The sequence below is a fragment of the Bufo bufo genome, chromosome 6, assembly GCF_905171765.1.
Source record: "Bufo bufo chromosome 6, aBufBuf1.1, whole genome shotgun sequence".
NCBI lineage: Eukaryota > Metazoa > Chordata > Amphibia > Anura > Bufonidae > Bufo > Bufo bufo.
In genome coordinates this window covers 293606296-293629663 of record NC_053394.1, presented here as the reverse complement: position 1 = coordinate 293629663, position 23368 = coordinate 293606296, and the positions used below count along the sequence as shown (strand labels likewise).

General features: G+C 47.6%; 1 protein-coding gene across 3 annotated transcripts in view; it reads right to left on the bottom strand.

The window, feature by feature from the left end:
- LOC121003065 (NXPE family member 1-like) overlaps nt 1-23368 on the bottom strand; it is a 1048328-nt gene that overhangs the window by 100172 nt on the left and 924788 nt on the right. For all 3 annotated transcript variants that reach the window (XM_040434622.1, XM_040434621.1, XM_040434623.1), the window contains one exon: nt 971-1671. In XM_040434622.1, the coding sequence (XP_040290556.1) occupies nt 971-1671 (701 nt within the window). The remainder of the gene's footprint in view (nt 1-970; nt 1672-23368) is intronic.

The following is a 23368-nucleotide window of genomic DNA, read 5'->3' as shown; positions in this document are numbered from 1 at the left end:
TTGCCAAAAAAGTGTTTTTTTTTGTAACAGAATATGAAAGCTGTATATATTATACGTGAATTTAAAAATCAGGAAAATACTGTTTTTTGGCAAAAAAGTGTGTTTTTAAAACCCCAGAAAATGATGGGTGTATTTCTAGCTTAAATTGCACTCTGACTAATCCAGATGTTGTAGATTGCCAAAAAAGTGTTTTTTTTGGTAACAGAATAGGAAAGCTGTATATATTAAACTTGAATTTAACACTTGCAGATCAGGAAAATACAGTTTTTTGGCAAAAAAGTGTGTTTTTAAAACCCCAGAAAATGATGGGTGTATTTCTACCTTAAATTGCACACTGACTAATCCTGATGTTGTAGATTGCCCAAAATGGTGATTTGCAATGTCCCAAAAGCTCAGATGCAGTGCTGGTGCACTGAGTTTGCATAAAATGGCCGCCGCCGCAGCCACCCACCCACCTAACTAACAGAATTATAACAGTTAATTTTTTTTGGTCAATGGGCTCAGGGCAGAGTAAAATGATTGTGCCCTGCACCCACACAACTATTACTATGTAGATCGCTGAGTTAGATTCTCTCCTATTCTCTCCCTGAAATCACAAGTCCAGCAGCATCCTCTCCCTACACTTGTAACAGCAGAGTGACGTGCAGCGCTATGTGACTCAAGCTTATATAGAGCCTGGGCCACATGCTGCTCTGGCCAATCACAGCCATGCCATTAGTAGGCATGGCTGTGATGTCTTCTAAGGTCAGACAGTTAACCGCTTGTTGATTGGCTGCTCTGCAGCCTTTCAAAAAGCGCCAAGAAAGCGCCGAACACCGAACCCGAACTTTTGCTGAAATGGTCGGGTCCGGGGTCCAAAAATACTTAAGTTTGGTACTAACCCGAACTTTACAGTTCGGGTTCGCTCAACCCTAGTTATATATATTATTGACATTATATATATATATATATTTTTAAATAAACCTTTTACCTGTTAAACAACGGCTTCTCCATGTTTCTAAGGAAGCTAATGGCTCTGTTGAAAGACTGGAGAATACTTAGAGAACCACAGGGGAAATTGTCCTGTTTGATGCAATAAAATGACTCAGAGTCTTTTATGGATCCATATTCACATACTTCTTTTGTCAAATCTACCTTGAACCCACATTCACTTTTAACGGACTGGCTTCTGTTCACAAATGTTCCTACGAAGTTTATGAGGTCATAGTCGTTGTCCCTGGCTCTCCATAGAGCTGAAACCGCCTCACTAGAATGGTAAAGTATCAAAGAAATATAGATTTTTCCTTCCCAAAATAAAGTAAAGTTGACGTGATATGTTCCATTGTTAAAGTCTTCAACTACTCCCGAAGCTCCGGCATTCATTTTGGAGTTAAATATTCTAGGTTTTATGAAGTCACCTCCATACGTCTTCCTATTACCCAAGTAATCAAACATATCAATTTGAATAATTAACTTGTCTCCAATGCAGTACTTCTTTCTTGGGTTTATAATAGTGGCTCTGCTCATCTTAGCACTTGATGCAAAATTTGTATGGTTCAGGGTCGCCGTTTGGATCATTTGAGATACCTTGTTGAGGATAAGAAGCTCATCTTCGAATAGGGTAATTCTTCTTATGGACTTTACATCTGGTTTCGTGGTCAATTCAGATAAATAAACTTTTGCAGGTGATATCTAAAAATGTAAAATTACAGAATAATACTTTTTAGAATATTTTGATTACCGGTATATAGTGCCTTGTAAAAGTATTCACCCCCTGTTGTTCTTTAAGTTCTGTTGCATTACAACCTTTAATTAATCTAAATCTAAATCTTTTAAGTTAGATTTTATGTACTGTAATTAACTGCCAAAATAGTAAAATTAGTTTAAAAAATAAATAGCTAACTCCATGACAACATCCACAGTTCATGTATGGTATATATCATCTGTTTAAGGATGGCGTTTACTCAGGAGCGGAGCAAGCACAACAGACACTGAATTTGTACCATTTCACACAACAGATACCCGGGCTAATTGTTTCAGGTCTACCAGCAGGTGGCATAGTTTTAATGTTATGGCCATTCAGAATGGAACGTTCCTGTTCTGTTCTGCCCCCCTGCTAAAGGGAAGTGGAGTTTCCCACATCCTGCAGCAAGGGAGGAGAAAACCAGTTAGATCCAGTTCTAGCTCTCCGTGCATGGGGAAGGCTGTGTGTGTAGGAGCTCCCAGATATCGGGATCCAAAGCCAGGATCTTTTCTTGTCTGAGACAATTGATCATCATCCCCAGCCTGAGCCTTGCAGCCTCAGCTGGAAGAAAGCAAGCAGCCCCCACCAGTTACAGGAAGAAGCATACCCTGAGACAATAACTGTGAGTCAAAGTCCAGAGACCAGGAGAAGCCATATTCCTCCTCAGCTAGTCAGTCCCCAAGACAGCAGAAGATAGTCAGCGCAGAAGCCAAATTCCTACCACACATTGCCAATACCTGCTGGGACCAAAGACTATTGCTGTACCTTGTTTAGATGAAAGCTGCAACTAGTAAAGACAAGTTTGAACTTTAAAACTAGAAAGTTCAGCGGCTCACCCTCTCACCGTATGGATAAGGTGATCACCTTCAGGTCCCACCCTCAGGACCACAATAAACAAATGGAGACTAAGCGAGTATGAAGGGGCACACTCAAAAGGGACACACCTGAATTCTATGATAGACACTTTATTACACTAAAAACATACCCCTAAAATAATTTAAAACATATATAATAGGCTCAAATGCATGAATAACCTCTGTATTGGAGAATATATGAATCTGTCCCAACTCCCAAGGTGATTCCTATGCCAAGAAAATCAGCAGGCTGCAGTATATACAAGACACCTGTAGCAGATGACTATTGCAACATACATGCCGGCAGACTGTGAACAAATTGATGGTCCATATAGATCAATGGTGCTGGAAATGTGGCACCGGTGTCTAAGTGCCACAGCCAAATTCATGCGGATATAAAACGGCAAAGCAATACTGTACATCTGAGGATACAGCACTATTGTCAATGTGCCATAGCCGGATTCCTGCACATTCACTGAATAGAAACTATTCAGGACAATGTCGCTAACTTGGTAAATGTCCTTAGCGAAGGTTCACTGAGACACGCAGCACTGTTCCACAATCAGTAACGCTACTCACAGTCTCTTAATACATCTGTATATGCTCCTTAAGAGCTCGGTCTTACCCTTCTTCACTACCTTAGTGCAGCGTTGATCCCAGACGGCCGTACACCAGCGGCGTCCCACGTGGAGTGCTAGGCCTCGGCGTGGCGTCCCACGTGACCTGGTTGCTTAGGGGACCGAAGCTGTGATGACGTCACTAGTAGGCGACTGCTCCCTCAGACTCCGGATCAGAGTGGTTCCCTTAACTTTTCCTTGTTTCCAAGTAACATAGGGAAATGTTCTTCCTTTTTTCTTTTTACAGATACAACGCTCACTCCGTACGCCAGACGCGTTTCGAGATACTCTGCCTCTTCCTCAGTGGCCAACTGAGTGAGCGGATCCTCACTCCTTATAAATAAGACACCCATTCCCATAATGCTTCACATCATTGTGCATTTGCTAATTTCTGGAATGGATTACATTCGCATTGCTTTCTCTGTTATTTTGCACTTAGAGTTACCATGCATATATATTAAAAATATAAATAATCCCACATATAAAAATCATACACAACCTAGCATCTCCTGAGTACATTAATAAAATTCATAAAATATAGGATATGGAGAAAACCGCAAGGTACTACGGTCACCAGGCATAAAAAAACCACATCAAAAACGCAATGAAAACGCATAAGTGTGAATTGCGTTTCCCGTGCGATTTGTGCCTATCTTTCTGAAAATATCATATATGGGAGGATGTATGCTTCCCCCTCAACGTGGATCCCCTATTGACCTCCCTAGTGAAATGTTGGCACTTCATGTGGTGTATCAGTCGCCAAAATTGCTGCGATATGGTTCAAGAGGTGGATGTAATATGTAGATGTAGTATAGGGGGAGCTGTCCGACAAGGAGGGGAGATCACAGTGTCGATAAACAACCATACTACGATGTCCCATCCCCACCGGGCAACCCCCCGCTCACAGGAGCCCAAAGACCTCCATTTCGGCATTTAGGCCCCTCGTGTCACAGCCAGACAGCTGAGAAGCGCTCACAGGAGCTTCTCAGATCCTCCTCCTTGAATTTCTTTGTTTTGGTTTAGTTTCTCATCTCGTTAGTCTATCTCAGCTGTCATGCAGTTGGACTGATTGCTACCCTTTAAGTTCCTCCCCATAATGCAGTAGTGTGCGGCTGATACTACTTCCTGGAGTGTGTGTGCATGCTGTTCCCAGTTCCCAGTCCTCAGTCGTCTGCAAGATAAGTGCTGTTTATGTATTTATGATTTTGTCTTTTCTGGATCCAGGTGACCCTGACTCCCTCCGTGTCAGTGTAGGGAGCCGGTGGTCATGTCCCTTCACTATTGTAGGGTCTTCAGGTAATAGATAGCCGAGGAACGTGGATATGCGGCCATCCACCTTTGGCGTGTTCGCATAGGCTGAGCAGTGAGGGAGAGCGGCAGGTCTATTGCAGGGGTCTCCCTTTGTTCCTTAGTTGTGGATCCAGAGAGACATTGTTTATATGGTATTGTCTTGTTTCCTGTACACCATCAGTGACATTATCAGCCGCCAAAACCGTCTCAAGCATGGATCCGGTTTCACTTTTGGCTGAACGCCTCCAGGGTCTTTCATTGGAGGTAGCTGATCTCCGTAGGATTTTTTCTCAGTTTCAAGTGACCGGTTCAGCTTGCGTTCATGGAGTTTGTGCTGATCCCAAGATCTCGCTCCCGGATACGTTCTCTGGGGGTAGTGAGAATTTTTTGCGTTTTAAAGAGGCTTGCAAACTCCATTTTCGCCTTCTTCCCCATTCTTCTGGTGATGAAGAACGGAGGGTGGGGATCATTGTATCGCTGCTCAGGGGTAACGCTCAGTCTTGAGCCTTTTCGCTACCGGAGGGGGCACGGCCCCTCCGCTCAGTGGATGAATTCTTTTTAGCCCTGGGTCAGATATATGATGATCCGGATCGTATTGCTCTGGCTGAGTCTAGACTACGTCTGTTATGCCAGGGTAAACAATCCGCAGAGATATACTGCTCAGAATTTCGGAGATGGGCAGCTGATACTGGTTGGAATGATGCTGCACTCCGAAGTCAATTTTGCCATGGTCTTTCAGAGGGATTGAAAGATGCATTTTCCTTTCATGAGAGACCTATCTCCTTGGACTCTGCTATGTCTCAGGCCGTTCGTATTGACAGGCGTCTTAGAGAGAGACGAGAGATCTCTCCTTCCTGTCCTACTCAGTCCCGGAACAGTGCATCGGTCTCATTCTGTGTGCAGGAATCTCAGTCGCTGTCAGCCCCTTCTGAGCAGGAGCCCATGCAGCTGGGGTTGATTGCCTCTGACAATAGAAGACTCAGCCCGCATGGGAGGGTTTGTTTTTGTTGTGGAGGTATAAATCATTTGGCAAATGTTTGTCCCTCTAGGAGATTCAGGCAGTTTTCTGGGAGTAATAAAGAGACAAAAAGGAAAAAATCTTTTAAAAATGTTCCGTCTGTTACTATTGGCAGGGTTGAGGCGGAAATTGAAGGTTTTTTGTTTGCTTGTAGTTCCCGTTTTGTCCTGCCTGCTAGGGTGGCGCTAGAGAGCAAGAGCATTTTTTGTGAGATTTTTGTGGATAGTGGAGCAGCTGTCAACCATAATCAATTTGCAATAACTCATGGTTTCCAGGTATGCACTTTGGGAAAGGATATTCCTGTTTTTGCTATTGATTCAGCTCCACTTTCTCAGAAATCATTAAAGGGCATAGTTCACAATATCCGTTTAATTGTGAGTGATGCTCATGTTGAGGATGTGTCATGTTTCGTCCTTAGCGGTTTGCCTACTCCTCTAGTGTTGGGGCTACCGTGGCTCACTAAACATAACCCCACCATTGATTGGCAAGCGAGGCAAATAAATGGTTGGAGTAACTTTTGCAGAGAGAATTGCCTCATAACATCTGTTTCTGAGGTTTCTACTAAGACTGTACCACCTTTCCTCTCTGAATTTTTGGATGTCTTCTCTGAGAGTGGAGTTCAGGGTTTACCTCCGCACAGGGAGTATGATTGCCCTATTAATCTCATCCCAGGCGCCAAGCTGCCTAAATCTCGTTTATACAATCTCTCCCAACCTGAGAGGGTCGCTATGCGGGCTTATATCTCTGAGAGTCTGAGAAAAGGACACATACGACCCTCGAAGTCACCTGTTGCCGCTGTTTTTTTCTTTGTTAAGAAAAAAGATGGTTCTTTAAGACCTTGTCTGGATTTCAGGGAGCTGAACAGTATCACTATTCGTGATCCTTATCTGCTTCCTCTGATCCCGGACCTGTTTAACCAGGTTGTTGGGGCTAAAGTCTTTTCCAAATTAGACCTAAGAGGGGCATACAACCTGGTTAGGGTCAGAGAAGGAGACGAATGGAAGACGGCTTTCAATACCCCTGAGGGCCATTTTGAGAATTTGGTTATGCCTTTTGGTTTGATGAATGCCCCAGCCGTTTTTCAGCATTTCGTCAACAGCATTTTTTTATCATTTAATGGGAAAATTTGTATTAGTGTATTTGGATGACATTTTGATTTTTTCTCCTGATTTCAAGACTCATAAGGAACACTTACGTCAGGTCTTGCTCATCCTGCGGGAGAATAAATTATACGCGAAACTGGAAAAATGTGTGTTTGCGGTTCCAGAAATCCAATTTCTGGGGTTTCTTGTCTCCGCTTCTGGTTTTCGCATGGACCCCGAGAAGGTCCGCGCTGTGCTTGAGTGGGAGCTTCCTGAGAATCAGAAGGCGCTGATGCGTTTTTTGGGCTTTGCCAATTATTACAGGAAATTTATTTTGAATTATTCCTCTGTTGTTAAACCACTCACTGATATGACCAGAAAGGGGGTAGATTTTTCTTCCTGGTCGGTAGAGGCGCGTAAGGCCTTTTCTAATATCAAGGAGAGTTTTGCTTCCGCTCCCATCCTAGTACAACCTGATATTTCGTTACCCTTCATAGTTGAGGTTGATGCTTCTGAGGTAGGGGTGGGTGCGGTCTTGTCTCAGGGTTCCTCTCCTGCCAAATGGCAACCGTGTGCCTTTTTCTCAAAGAAGCTCTCCTCCGCAGAGAGAAATTATGATGTGGGAGATAGGGAATTGTTGGCCATCAAGTTGGCTTTTGAGGAATGGCGCCATTGGCTAGAGGGAGCCAGACACCCTATTACCGTGTTTACTGACCATAAAAATCTGGCCTACTTGGAGTCAGCCAAGCGTCTGAACCCGAGACAGGCCAGATGGTCTTTGTTCTTTTCAAGGTTTAATTTTGTTGTTACGTTCCGCCCTGGGGTTAAGAATGTGAAGGCAGATGCCCTGTCACGTTGTTTTCCGGGAGGTGGGAATTTTGAAGACCCGGGTCCCATTTTGGCTGAAGGTGTGGTGGTCTCTGCTCTTTTTCCTGAATTGGAGGCAGAGGTGCAGGCAGCCCAGTCAGAAGCTCCTGATCTTTGTCCTCCTGGGAGGTTGTTTGTGCCTCTCGCTTTGAGACACAAGATTTTTAAAGAACACCACGACATGGTCCTTGCTGGGCACCTGGGGGCAAGAGCCACACTGGATCTCATCGCTCGGAGATTCTGGTGGCCTGCGCTTCGTAAGTCGGTTGAGGGTTTTGTGGCAGCTTGCGAGACTTGCGCTCGTGCCAAGGTCCCTCATTCACGGCCATCAGGTCCTCTCCTTCCTTTGCCCATTCCTTCCCGTCCTTGGACACATCTGTCCATGGACTTCATAACGGACTTGCCTTGTTCCTCGGGGAAGTCTGTGATTCTGGTGGTGGTGGACCGTTTTAGCAAAATGGTGCATTTTATCCCTTTTCCTGGTTTGCCCAATGCTAAGATGCTGGCGCAGGCATTTATTGACCACATTGTCAAATTGCATGGGATTCCTTCAGACATAGTCTCTGATAGGGGCACGCAGTTTGTTTCCAGATTCTGGAAGGCTTTCTGTTCTCGCTTGGGGGTTCGGTTGTCATTCTCTTCTGCTTTCCATCCGCAGTCGAATGGCCAGACAGAGCGCGTCAATCAGAATCTGGAGACATATCTGCACTGTTTTGTGGCGGAGAATCAGGAGGATTAGTGTTTAGGGATGAGCGAACCCGAACTGTATAGTTCGGGTTCGTACCGAATTTTGGGGTGTCCGTGACACGGACCCGAACCCGAACATTTTCGTAAAAGTCCGGGTTCGAGTTCGGTGTTCGGCGCTTTCTTGGTGCTTTCTGAAAGGCTGCAAAGCAGCCAATCAACAAGCGTCATACTACTTGGCCCAAGAGGCCATCACAGCCATGCCTACTATTGGCATGGCTGTGATTGGCCAGTGCACCATGTGACCCAGCCTCTATTTAAGCTGGAGTCACGTAGTGCCGCACGTCACTCTGCTATGATCAGTATAGGGAGAGGTTGCAGCTGCGACATTAGGGCGAGATTAGGCAGATTAACTCCTCCAAAAGACTTCATTCTGTGATCGATCTGCAGCTGTGGATCATTGAAGTGCTATTATTGACTTGCTCACTTTTTTGAGGCTGCCCAGAGCGTTTTTAGATCACTTTTTTTCTGGGGTGATCGGCGGCCATTTTGTGACTTGTGGTGCGCCAGCACGAGCTATCACCAAGTGTATTTAACCATCGATAGTGTGGTTATTTTGTGCTATATCCTACATCAGCTGCAGGCTGAGCCTGTGTCACCCAAGTGCATTTAACCATCGATAGTGTGGTTATTTTGTGCTATATCCTACATCAGCTGCAGGCTGAGCCTGTGTCACCCAAGTGCATTTAACCATCAACAGTCTGATTATTTTTTGGCCATATACTACATCTGGTGCAGGCTGAGCCTGTGTGTCACCCAAGTGCATTTAACCATCAACAGTCTGATTATTTTTTGGCCATATACTACATCTGGTGCAGGCTGAGCCTGTGTCACCCAAGTGCATTTAACCATCAACAGTGTGGTTATTTTTTGGCCATATATTACATCAGGGGCAAGTTGAGCCTGTCACCCAGCGCCTAAAAAATAGACCTGACATTTCTATTCAACCAAATCTGTACTGTTTTAGCTGGTCAAGTTATTTGTATTGACCGTAAAAGCTTTATTGTTCTGAATTTCAGAGATGGGCAGCTGATTCGGGTTGGAATGATGCTGCACTCCGGAGTCAGTTCTGTCATGGTCTCTCAGAGAGATTGAAAGATGCGTTTGCTTTCCATGAGAGACCAACGTCCTTAGAGTCTGCCATGTCACTGGCGGTACGCCTTGACAGGCGTCTAAGAGAAAGAAACGAGACCTCTCTGTCCAGCCATTGTCAGTTTAGGGGCAGTGGTGCGGACTCATTAAGTGTGCAGGGGCCTCATCCTGTCTCGCTCCCCTCTGAGGAGGAGCCCATGCAGCTAGGTCGACTTGCCCCTGATAAAAGAGGATTTAGTCCTCAGAGTATGGTGTGTTTTTGTTGTGGGGGCATAGGTCATTTGGCAAATGTTTGTCCGTCTAGGAGATTCTTGAACTGTACTAAGAGCGATAATAAGAGAAAAACCTCAAAAGGTAAATCATCAAACTCTGCTTCATCTGCTACTTTGGGCAAAGTTGATGTAGGAATTGATGCTTTTCCTCTGACCTGCAATTCCCGTTTTCTCCTGTCTGCCAGGGTGGCGCTAGAGAGCAAAGTCATTTCTTGTGAGATTTTTGTTGATAGTGGAGCGGCCGTCAATCTTATTGACACTCAATTTGTAGCCATGCATGGTTTTCAGGTTTGCACATTAGAAAAGGATATACCTGTTTTTGCTATTGACTCTGCTCCACTCTCACAGAGATCTCTGAAGGGCATTGTTCACAATATTCGGTTAGCTGTAGGTGACACTCATACGGAGGTTATATCTTGTTTTGTCCTTAACGGATTGCGTTCTCCTCTAGTTTTGGGGTTACCCTGGCTCACTAGACATAACCCCACTATTGATTGGCAAGGAAGGCAAATAAATGAGTGGAGTGACTTTTGTAGAGAGAATTGTCTTACAGCGACTTTTGCAGAGGTGTCTACTAAAACTGTGCCATCATTTCTCTCTGATTTCTCGGACGTGTTTTCCGAGAGCGGTGTTCAGGAGCTACCTCCTCACCGGGAGTTTGACTGTCCCATTAACCTCATTCCCGGCGCCAAGCTGCCAAAAGCTTGCCTCTACAATCTCTCACAACCGGAAAGAATCGCAATGCAAACCTATATCTCCGAGAGTCTCGATAAGGGGCATATTCGTCCCTCAAAATCACCTGTTGCCGCTGGTTTTTTTTTTTGTTAAAAAAAAAGATGGCTCTCTGAGACCTTGCCTAGATTTTAGGGAGCTGAACCGTATCACGATTCGCGATCCCTATCCCCTTCCTCTGATCCCGGACCTCTTCAACCAAATTGTTGGGGCCAAGGTTTTTTCCAAATTGGATTTGAGAGGCGCGTACAACCTGGTCAGGGTCAGAGAGGGGGATGAATGGAAAACAGCCTTTAATACCCCTAACGGGCATTTCGAGAATCTCGTTCTGCCTTTCGGCCTGATGAATGCTCCGGCCGTCTTTCAGCATTTTGTTAACAGTATTTTCTACCATTTAATGGGGAAATTTGTATTGGTGTATCTTGATGATATTTAGATTTTTTCCCCTGATGTTCAGACCCATCAGGATCATCTTTTTCAGGTTCTGCAGGAAAATAAATTGTACGCCAAGCTGGAGAAATGTCTTTTTATGGTATCGGAGATTCAATTTCTGGGTTTTCTCCTCTCTGCTTCTGGTTTTCGCATGGATCCGGAGAAGGTCCGTGCTGTACTTGAGTGGGAGCTTCCTGAGAATCAGAAGGCATTGATGCGCTTTTTGGGTTTTGCGAACTATTACAGAAAGTTCATTTTGAATTATTCCTCTGTGGTCAAACCCCTCACTGACATGACAAAAAAGGGGGCGGATTTTTCCTCTTGGTCGGAGGAGGCGCTTGCAGCTTTTTCTAAGATTAAAGAAAGTTTTGCATCTGCTCCCGTCTTGGTGCATCCCGATGTTTCCTTACCTTTTATTGTTGAGGTGGATGCTTCCGAGGTGGGTGTGGGTGCGGTTTTGTCCCAGGGCCCATCTCCTGCCAAATGGCGACCCTGTGCCTTTTTCTCTAAAAAACTCTCCCCGGCAGAGAAAAACTATGATGTGGGAGATAGGGAGTTGTTGGCCATCAAGTTGGCTTTCGAGGAATGGCGCCATTGGTTGGAGGGGGCCAGGCACCCTATCACCGTTTTTACCGACCATAAGAATCTGGCATACTTGGAGTCGGCCAGGCGTATGAATCCGAGACAGGCCAGATGGTCTCTGTTCTTCTCCAGATTCAATTTTGTCGTCACATTCCGCCCTGGGATCAAAAATGTGAAGGCTGATGCTCTCTCTCGCTGTTTTCCGGGAGGAGGAAACTCTGAGGACCCGGGTCCCATTTTGGCGGAGGGGGTAGTTGTTTCTGCTCTATATTCGGATTTGGAGGCCGAGGTCCAGGCTGCCCAGACTGAGGCACCTGCCCGTTGTCCTTCTGGGAAGTTGTTTGTGCCTCCTGAGCTACGTCATAAACTCTTCAAGGAGCATCATGATACTGTTCTTGCTGGTCACCCCGGGAGTAGAGCCACGGTAGATCTCATTGCTCGGAGATTTTGGTGGCCGGCTCTTCGTAAGTCGGTGGAGGGTTTTGTGGCTGCTTGTGAGACGTGCGCTCGCGCTAAGGTCCCTCGTTCACGGCCTTCAGGTTCCCTTCTCCCGTTACCCATACCTTCCCGTCCTTGGACACACCTGTCCATGGACTTTATCACGGATCTTCCTCGTTCCTCAGGGAAGTCGGTGATCCTGGTGGTGGTGGACCGTTTTAGCAAGATGGCTCATTTCGTACCTTTCCCTGGTTTAACCAATGCTAAAACGTTGGCGCAAGCTTTTGTCGACCATATTGTTAAATTGCATGGCATTCCCTCTGATATTGTTTCCGATAGAGGCACGCAGTTTGTGTCCAGGTTCTGGAAGGCTTTCTGTTCTCGCCTGGGGGTTCGGCTGTCCTTCTCTTCTGCTTTTCACCCGCAGTCGAATGGTCAGACTGAGCGCCTCAATCAGAATCTGGAGACATATTTGCGCTGTTTCGTGGCAGAGAACCAGGAGGATTGGTGTTCATTTCTCCCTCTTGCTGAGTTTGCTCTGAACAACCGCCGTCAGGAATCTTCTGATAAGTCGCCATTCTTTGGTGCATATGGGTTCCATCCGCAGTTTGGTACATTCTCGGGAGGGGCTCTTTCTGGTTTGCCTGAGGAGGAGAGATTTTCCTCATCTTTGTCTACCATTTGGCAAAAGATTCAGAGTAATCTTAGAAAGATGAGTGAGAAGTATAAGCGTGTGGCTGATAAGAGACGTGTGCCTGGTCCGGACCTGAGTGTGGGTGATCTGGTGTGGTTGTCTACAAGAAATATTAAACTGAAGGTTCCCTCCTGGAAATTGGGTCCCAAGTTTATTGGGCCTTATAAAATCTTGTCAGTCATCAATCCTGTTGCCTTCCGTCTTGATCTTCCACGGGTTTGGAAGATACATAATGTATTTCACAGATCTCTCTTAAAACCATATGTCCAGCCCACGGTACCCTCCTCTTTGCCTCCTCCTCCGATTTTGGTTGATGGCAATCTGGAGTTTGAGGTTTCCAGAATTGTGGACTCTCGCATTGTCCGCAGTTCTCTCCAGTACCTCGTTCATTGGAAGGGTTATGGTCCTGAGGAGAGGATGTGGGTTCCGGTGTCGGACATTAAAGCCACTCGCCTCATCAGGGCATTTCATAGGGCTCATCCTGAGAAGGTGGGTCCTGGGTGTCCGGAGTCCACCCGTAGAGGGGGGGGGGGGGTACTGTCACTACCAGAGCTTTGGGACGTTCTCACAGCTCTGTTTCTCCACCCCTGTGATGATGTCACTACTAGAGCTGGGAGGAGTTTTCTGTTTCCTTCCTCCCAGCTGTTTCTCCTCCGTTTGATTTCCCTGCCTTTATATTCCCCCTCCTCTTATTGTAGGTGTGGATTATATTTCTCATTTGGGTTGTAGCTCTTGCTTGAGTATCTTCCCTTGTATGCTATCCTTTCACTGGACCTGTGTTCTGCTGCAGCAAGTACTCCGGATATTGCCAGCCTGTCTTTGGATCCATCTTCACTGCGGCTGCAGCCCTTCAGCTAAGTGTGCAGACATTGCTGTGTATCTGTGTGTTTTCTGACTGGATCCGAGGTGACCACGGTTCCCTCCATATACTGAGCAGGGCACCGGTGGCCGTGCCCCTTCCACTATTGTAGGGGTTACAGTGGCCATCAGTCTTAGGTACGCGGGCATGCCTCCTTCCACCATTTGGATCCGGGCATGGGCTTAGCAGCATAGGGAGAGCTTTTGAGGGTCGGACAGGGGTCACCCTTTATCCTCCCTAGTTTGGGTCCGGTCAGTAGCTCTATTTTCTGGCATGCTCTTGTTGCTCACACACAGCAGTGACAGTTATTTGTAGTGACCGTAAAAGCACACTTTTTGTTCTGGGTTGAAAAAGCATTCCCAAATTTGCCATTCTCAAAATAACTAGTTTCTGGTATTTGAGGCCTACTTGAAATCTATCCCAAAAAGAAAATCTTACATTGAAGGTATTGATAGTGTGATTCAGAAAAACCTAAGACACACGCTAGCGTGCTGATAGAAGTGTGATTCTGTGATTAAACCTATACCTGTCACACAGCGCAAAAAAAAACAGGTCTCACATCTCTATTCAACCAAATCTGCACTGTTTTAGCTGGTCAAGTTATTTGTAGTGACCGTAAAAGCACACTTTTTGTTCTGGGTTTAAAATGCATTGCCAAATTTGCCATTCTCAAAATTGTGGTGAACGGGAACAATGAGGAAAACATCTAATAAGGGACGCGGACGTGGACATGGTCGTGGTGGTGTTAGTGGACCCTCTGGTGGGAGAGGACGTGGCCGTTCTGCCACAGCCACACGTCCTAGTGAACCAACTACCTCAGGTCCCAGTAGCCAGCAGAATTTACAGCGATATTTGGTGGGGCCCAATACCGTTCTAAGGATGGTAAGGCCTGAGCAGGTACAGGCATTAGTCAATTGGGTGGCCGACAGTGGATCCAGCACGTTCACATTATCTCCCACCCAGTCTTCTGCAGAAAGCGCACAGATGGCGCATGAAAACCAAGCCCATCGGTCTGTCACATCACCCCCATGCATATCAGGGAAACTGTCTGAGTCTCAAGTTATGCAGCAGTCTCTTATGCTGTTTGAAGACTCTGCTGCCAGGGTTTCCCAAGGGCATCCACCTAGCCCTTCCCCAGGGGTGGAAGAGATAGAATGCACTAACGCACAACCACTTATTTTTCCTGATGATGAGGACATGGGAATACCACCTCAGCACGTCTCTGATGATGACGAAACACAGGTGCCAACTGCTGCATCTTTCTGCAGTGTGCAGACTGAACAGGAGGTCAGGGATCAAGACTGGGTGGAAGACGATGCAGGGGACGATGAGGTCCTAGACCCCACATGGAATGAAGGTCGTGCCACTGACTTTCACAGTTCGGAGGAAGAGGCAGTGGTGAGACCGAGCCAACAGCGTAGCAAAAGAGGGAGCAGTGGGCAAAATCAGAACACCCGCCGCCAAGAGACTCCGCCTGCTACTGACCGCCGCCATCTGGGACCGAGCACCCCAAAGGCAGCTTCAAGGAGTTCCCTGGCATGGCACTTCTTCAAACAATGTGCTGACGACAAGACCCGAGTGGTTTGCACGCTGTGCCATCAGAGCCTGAAGCGAGGCATTAACGTTCTGAACCTTAGCACAACCTGCATGACCAGGCACCTGCATGCAAAGCATGAACTGCAGTGGAGTAAACACCTTAAAAACAAGGAAGTCACTCAGGCTCCCCCTGCTACCTCTTCTGCTGCTGCCGCCTCGGCCTCTTCTGCTGCTGCCGCCGCCTCGGCCTCTTCTGCTGCTGCTGCCGCCGCCTCGGCCTCTTCCTCCGCCTCTGGAGGAACGTTGGCACCTGCCGCCCAGCAAACATGGGATGTACCACCAAAACCACCACCTGCGTCACCAAGCATCTCAACCATGTCACACGGCAGCGTTCAGCTCTCCATCTCACAAACATTTGAGAGAAAGCGTAAATTCCCACCTAGCCACCCTCGATCCCTGGCCCTGAATGCCAGCATTTCTAAACTACTGGCCTATGAAATGCTGTCATTTAGGCAGGTGGACACACACAGCTTCAAACAGCTCATGTCACTTGCTGTCCCACAGTATGTTGTTCCCAGCCGCCACTACTTCTCCAAGAGAGCCGTGCCTTCCCTGCACAAACAAGTGTCCGATAAAATCAAGTGTGCACTGCGCAACGCGATCTGTGGCATGGTCAACCTAACCACAGATACGTGGACCAGTAAGCACGGCCAGGGACGCTATATCTCCCTAACTGCACACTGGGTAAATGTAGTGGCGGCTGGGCCCCAGGCGGAGAGCTGTTTGGCGCACGTCCTTCCGCCGCCAAGGATCGCAGGGCAACATTCTTTGCCTTCTGTCTCCTCCTCCTCCTACTCAGCTTCCTCCTCCTCTTCTTCCACCTGCTCATCCAGTCAGCCACACACCTTCACCACCAACTTCAGCACAGCACGGGGTAAACGTCAGCAGGCCATTCTGAAACTCATATGTTTGGGGGACAGGCCCCACACCGCACAGGAGTTGTGGCGGGGTATAGAAAAACAGACCGACGAGTGGTTGCTGCCGGTGAGCCTCAAGCCCGGCCTGGTGGTGTGCGATAATGGGCGAAATCTCGTTGCAGCTCTGGGACTAGCCGGTTTGACGCACATCCCTTGCCTGGCGCATGTGCTGAATTTGGTGGTGCAGAAGTTCATTCGCAACTACCCCGACATGTCAGAGCTGCTGCATAAAGTGCGGGCCGTCTGTTCGCGCTTCCGGCGTTCACACCCTGCCGCTGCTCGCCTGTCTGCGCTACAGCGTAACTTCGGCCTTCCCGCTCACCGCCTCATATGCGACGTGCGCACCAGGTGGAACTCCACCTTGCATATGCTGGACAGACTGTGCGAGCAGCAGCAGGCCATAGTGGAGTTTCAGCTGCAGCACGCACGGGTCAGTCGCACTGTGGATCAGACCCACTTCACCACCAATGACTGGGCCTCCATGCGAGACCTGTGTGCCCTGTTGCGCTGTTTCGAGTACTCCACCAACATGGCCAGTGGCGATGACGCCGTTATCAGCGTTACAATACCACTTCTATGTCTCCTTGAGAAAACACTTAGGGCGATGATGGAAGAGGAGGTGGCCCAGGAGGAAGAGGAGGAAAAGGGGTAATTTTTAGCACTTTCAGGCCAGTCTCTTCGAAGTGACTCAGAGGGAGGTTTTTTGCAACACCAGTGGCCAGGTACAAATGTGGCCAGACAGGGCCCACTACTGGAGGACGAGGAGGACGAGGATGAGGAGGAGGTGGAGGAGGAGGAGGTGGAGGAGGAGGAGGATGAAGCATGTTCACAGCGGGGTGGAACCCAAAGCAGCTCGGGCCCATCACTGGTGCGTGGCTGGGGGGAAACACAGGACGATGACGATACGCCTCCCACAGAGGACAGCTTGTCCTTACCTCTGGGCAGCCTGGCACACATGAGCGACTACATGCTGCAGTGCCTGCGCAACGACAGCAGAGTTGCCCACATTTTAACGTGTGCGGACTACTGGGTTGCCACCCTGCTGGATCCCCGGTACAAAGACAATGTGCCCACCTTACTTCCTACACTGGAGCGTGATAGGAAGATGCGCGAGTACAAGCGCACGTTGGTAGACGCGCTACTGAGAGCATTCCCAAATGTCACAGGGGAACCAGTGGAAGCCCAAGGCGAAGGCAGAGGAGGAGCAAGAGGTCGCCAACGCAGCTGTGTCACGCCCAGCTCCTCTGAGGGCAGGGTTAGCATGGCAGAGATGTGGAAAAGTTTTGTCAACACGCCACAGCTAAGTGCACCACCACCTGATACGGAACGTGTTAGCAGGAGGCAACATTTCACTAACATGGTGGAACAGTACCTGTGCACACCCCTCCACGTACTGACTGATGGTTCGGCCCCATTCAACTTCTGGGTCTCCAAATTGTCCACGTGGCCAGAGCTAGCCTTTTATGCCTTGGAGGTGCTGGCCTGCCCGGCGGCCAGCGTTTTGTCTGAACGTGTATTCAGCACGGCAGGGGGCGTCATTACAGACAAACGCAGCCGCCTGTCTACAGCCAATGTGGACAAGCTGACGTTCATAAAAATGAACCAGGCATAGATCCCACAGGACCTGTCCATCCCTTGTGCAGATTAGATATTAACTACCTCCCCTTAACAATATATTATTCTACTCCAGGGCACTTCCTCATTCAATACTATTTTTAATTTCATTTTACCATTATATTGCGGGGCAACCCAAAGTTGAATGAACCTCTCCTCTGTCTGGGTGCCGGGGCCTAAATGTGTGACAGTGGCCTGTTCCAGTGGCGGGTGGCGTGAAGCCTGATTCTCTGCTATGACATGAATACAGATTCTGCGCTGACATAAGGCCAGATTCTCTGTTACGGGACCGCTCTCCTCTGTCTGGGTGCCGGGGCCTAAATGTGTGACAGTGGCCTGTTCCAGTGGTGGGTGACGTGAAGCCTGATTCTCTGCTATGACATGAATACAGATTCTGCGCTGACATAAGGCCAGATTCTCTGTTACGGGACCTCTCTCCTCTGCCTGGGTGCCTGGGCCTAAATGTGTGACAGTGGCCTGTTCCAGTGGTGGATGACGTGAAGCCTGATTCTCTGCTATGACATGAAGACAGATTCTGCGCTGACATAAGGCCAGATTCTCTGTTACGGGACCGCTCTCCTCTGTCTGGGTGCCGGGGCCTAAATGTGTGACAGTGGCCTGTTCCAGTGGTGGGTGACGTGAAGCCTGATTCTCTGCTATGACATGAATACAGATTCTGCGCTGACATAAGGACAGATTCTCTGTTACGGAACCTCTCTCCTCTGCCTGGGTGCCTGGGCCTAAATGTGTGACAGTAGCCTGTTCCAGTGGTGGGTGACGTGAAGCCTGATTCTCTGCTATGACATAAAGACAGATTCTGCGCTGACATAAGGCCAGATTCTCTGTTACGGGACCGCTCTCCTCTGTCTGGGTGCCGGGGCCTAAATGTGTGACCTGTTCCAGTGGTGGGTGACGTGAAGCCTGATTCTCTGCTATGACATGAATACAGATTCTGCGCTGACATAAGGCCAGATTCTCTGTTACGGGACCTCTCTCCTCTGCCTCGGTGCATGGGCCTAAATGTGTGACAGTGGCCTGTTCCAGTGGTGGGTGACGTGAAGCCTGATTCTCTGCTATGACATGAAGACAGATTCTGCGCTGACATAAGGCCAGATTCTCTGTTACGGGACCTCTCTCCTCTGCCTGGGTGCCTGGGCCTAAATGTGTGACAGTGGCCTGTTCCAGTGGTGGGTGACGTGAAGCCTGATTCTCTGCTATGACATGAATACAGATTCTGCGCTGACATAAGGCCAGATTCTCTGTTACGGGACCTCTCTTCTCTGCCTGGGTGCCTGGGCCTAAATGTGTGACAGTGGCCTGTTCCAGTGGTGGGTGACGTGAAGCCTGATTCTCTGCTATTACATGAAGACAGATTCTGCGCTGACATAAGGCCAGATTCTCTGTTACGGGACCTCTCTTCTCTGCCTGGGTGCCGGGGCCTAAATGTGTGACAGTGGCCTGTTCCAGTGGTGGGTGACGTGAAGCCTGATTCTCTGCTATTACATGAAGACAGATTCTGCGCTGACATAAGGCCAGATTCTCTGTTACGGGACCGCTCTCCTCTGTCTGGGTGCCGGGGCCTAAATGTGTGACAGTGGCCTGTTCCAGTGGTGGGTGACGTGAAGCCTGATTCTCTGCTATGACATGAAGACAGATTCTGCGCTGACATAAGGCCAGATTCTCTGTTACGGGACCTCTCTCCTCTGCCTGGGTGCCTGGGCCTAAATGTGTGACAGTGGCCTGTTCCAGTGGTGGGTGACGTGAAGCCTGATTCTCTGCTATGACATGAAGACAGATTCTGCGCTGACATAAGGCCAGATTCTCTGTTACGGGACCGCTCTCCTCTGTCTGGGTGCCGGGGCCTAAATGTGTGACAGTGGCCTGTTCCAGTGGTGGGTGACGTGAAGCCTGATTCTCTGCTATGACATGAAGACAGATTCTGCGTTGACATAAGGCCAGATTCTCTGTTACGGGACCTCTCCTCTGCCTGGGTGCCTGGGCCTAAATGTGTGACAGTGGCCTGTTCCAGTGGTGGATGAAGACTGATTCTGCGCTGACATGAAGCCAGATTCGCTGCTATGGCATGAAGAGACTGATTCTCTGCTGACATGAAGCCAGATTCTTTGCTATGGCATGAAGAGACTGATTCTCTGCTGACGTGAAGCCAGATTCTCTGCTATGGGACCTCTGTCCAATTGATATTGGTTCATTTTTATTTTTTTAATTTTTATTTTAATTCATTTCCCTATCCACATTTGTTTGCAGGGGATTTACCTACATGTTGCTGCCTTTTGCAGCCCTCTAGCTCTTTCCTGGGCTGTTTTACAGCCTTTTTAGTGCCCAAAAGTTCGGGTCCCCATTGACTTCAATGGGGTTCGGGTTCGGGACGAAGTTCGGATCTGGTTCGGATCCCGAACCCAAACATTTCAGGGAAGTTCGGCCGAACTTTTCGAACCCGAACATCCAGGTGTTCGCTCAACTCTATTGGTGTTCTTTTTTGTCCCTTGCTGAGTTTGCTTTAAATAACCGTCGTCAGGAGTCCTCTGATAAGTCACCATTTTTTGGTGCATATGGGTTCCATCCGCAGTTTGGGACTTTCTCGGGAGAGGGCTCTTCTGGTTTGCCTGATGAGGACAGATTCTCCTCGTCTTTGTCATCTATTTGGCAAAAGATTCAGGATAATCTAAAGAGCATGAGTGAGAGATATAAGCGTGTGGCGGATAAGAGACGTGTGCCTGGTCCGGACCTGAATGTTGGTGATCTGGTGTGGTTGTCTACCAAGAATATCAAATTGAAGGTTCCCTCCTGGACGTTGGGTCCTAGGTTTATTGGGCCTTACAAGATCCTGTCTGTCATCAATCCTGTTGCCTACCGTCTTGACCTTCCTCAGACTTGGAAGATCCATAATGTTTTTCATAAGTCCTTATTGAAACCTTATGTTCAACCTATTGTACCCTCGCCTTTGCCTCCTCCTCCGATTATGGTTGAAATCTTGAATTTCAGGTCTCTAGGATTGTGGATTCTCGTCTTGTCCGCGGTTCCCTCCAGTACCTCGTTCATTGGGAGGGTTATGGTCCAGAGGAGAGGATGTGGGTCCCAGTGACGGACATTAAGGCCTCTCGTCTCATCAGGGCTTTCCATAGGTCCCATCCTGAGAAGGTGGGCTCTGAGTGTCCGGAGTCCACTCCTAGAGGGAGGGGTACTGTCACAGCCAGACAGCTGAGAAGCGCTCACAGGAGCTTCTCAGATCCTCCTCCTTGAATTTCTTTGTTTTGGTTTAGTTTCTCATCTCGTTAGTCTATCTCAGCTGTCATGCAGTTGGACTGATTGCTACCCTTTAAGTTCCTCCCCATAATGCAGTAGTGTGCGGCTGATACTACTTCCTGGAGTGTGTGTGCATGCTGTTCCCAGTTCCCAGTCCTCAGTCGTCAGTCGTCTGCAAGATAAGTGCTGTTTATGTATTTATGATTTTGTCTTTTCTGGATCCAGGTGACCCTGACTCCCTCCGTGTCAGTGTAGGGAGCCGGTGGTCGTGTCCCTTCACTATTGTAGGGTCTTCAGGTAATAGATAGCCGAGGAATGTGGATATGCGGCCATCCACCTTTGGCGTGTTCGCATAGGCTGAGCAGTGAGGGAGAGCGGCAGGTCTATTGCAGGGGTCTCCCTTTGTTCCTTAGTTGTGGATCCAGAGAGACATTGTTTATATGGTATTGTCTTGTTTCCTGTACACCATCCGTGACACCTCAGGATAATTGTGTCATATTCAAAAATCCTTCGTGACTCCTGTCTCGGCATGTGTGCTATGTGGTTTCCCCCTCTCCACAACTTTTTGACCTTCTCAATGGCCATGAATCTTAAGCCAGTAGGGTCACAGTTGTGTTTGATCTTAAAATGTTTTGATAATGAATGCGTGTCAAGACCTTTCTTAATGTTTGCGACGTGTTCCGCTACCCTCTTTTTGAGGGTTCTTTTTGTTCTGCCTAAATACTGCTTCCTGCAACTGCATTCCAGCAAGTATATGACATCTGTGGAATCACACGTCAAACATTCTTGCATCTCCAAGCTAAAGGAATTGACTGTCGATTCCACCTTTATAGTCTTCTTGGGGAAACTGGGAATCCCACAATTCGCACATCTACCACATCTGAAGAAGCCATTTACCGCCAACCAATTTTCTTTGTTACGACTGTCTTTCTTTCTTTTCACCGTCGGGGCTACTTTCCCAGCTAAATTCCCAGCTCTTGTATACGAGATCTTTGGTGCTTCACTCAAAAGGGGACCTACCAATTTATCATTCAGTAGGTGTCCCCAATGTTTCCGTATACATTTTTCCATTATTCTATATTGGGAATTGAATGGAAGGACAATTCTCAGCGTCTCATCCTGTTGTTGAGGAGGACTGGCCGAGAAAAAATCCCTCCTTTCCATTTTTTTCACCTTTTCTAAGGATTTATCTATTATCTGAACTGGGTAGTCCCTTTCTAGTAGTTGTTGTCTCAAACCAGTAGCTTCATCTTCAAATTTGGTATCCTCAGTACAGTTCCGTTTCAACCTTCGGAACTGACCTGTAGGAACATTCATCAGCCATCGTGGAAGATGGCAACTAGCAAACCTGATGAAGCTATTTTTGGCTACTGGTTTGAAGAAAGTGTTACAGTGTAATTGATCACCCTTTGCCCATATCTCCAAATCAAGAACTCTACTCTTTCTTTACTTATGCTTGGGCTGAATATCAAGTTCCTCTCATTGGTGTTAATGCTCCCTAAGAATAAGTCCAAGGATTCAGGTGTGTCTTGCCATATGAACAAAATATAGTCAATATAATGCCGCCTTAGTACCAGATCCGTCCCCAGCCTAGGTATGATGGTTTCCCTTTCCCACTGTGCCAAAAATAAATTGGCATAGCTGGGGGCAATTCTGGTACCCATGGTGGTGCCGGTCCGCTGCACATAAAACTCATGTTCAAATGCAAAATAGTTGTGAGCCAGTATGTATTTCGCTCCACCTAATAAGAAATCCAATTGCTCCATCGGCAGACCGGCATCTCCCGACAATTGCTCATACAGCGCTTGTACACCCGGAGTGTGATCGATCACTGTATACAAGGATCCAACATCCAGCGTCCCCAAAATCCACCCGTCTTACATAGAAACATAGAAACATAGAATGTGTCGGCAGATAAGAACCATTTGGCCCATCTAGTCTGCCCAATATACTGAATACTATGGATAGCCCCCGGCCCTATCTTATATGAAGGATGGCCTTGTGCCTATCCCACGCATGCTTAAACCCCTTCACTGTATTTGCAGCTACCACTTCTGCAGGAAGGCTATTCCATGCATCCACTACTCTCTCAGTAAAGTAATACTTCCTTATATTACTTTTAAACCTTTGCCCCTCTAATTTAAAACTGTGTCCTCTTGTGGTAGTTTTTCTTCTTTTAAATATGCTCTCTTCCTTTACCGAGTTGATTCCCTTTATGTATTTAAAAGTTTCTATCATATCCCCTCTGTCTCTTCTTTCTTCCAAGCTATACATATTAAGGTCCTTTAACCTTTCCTGGTAAGTTTTATCCTGCAATCCATGTACTAGTTTAGTAGCTCTTCTCTGAACTCTCTCTAGAGTATCTATATCCTTCTGGAGATATGGCCTCCAGTACTGCGCACAATACTCCAAGTGAGGTCTCACCAGTGTTCTGTACAGCGGCATAAGCACTTCACTCTTTCTACTGCTTATACCTCTCCCTATACATCCAAGCATTCTGCTGGCATTTCGTGCTGCTCTATTACATTGTCTTCCCACCTTTAAGTCTTCTGAAATAATTACTCCTAAATCCCTTTCCTCAGATACTGAGGTCAGGACTGTGTCAAATATTCTATATTCTGCCCTTGGGTTTTTACGCCCCAGGTGCATTATCTTGCACTTATCCACATTAGATTTCAGTT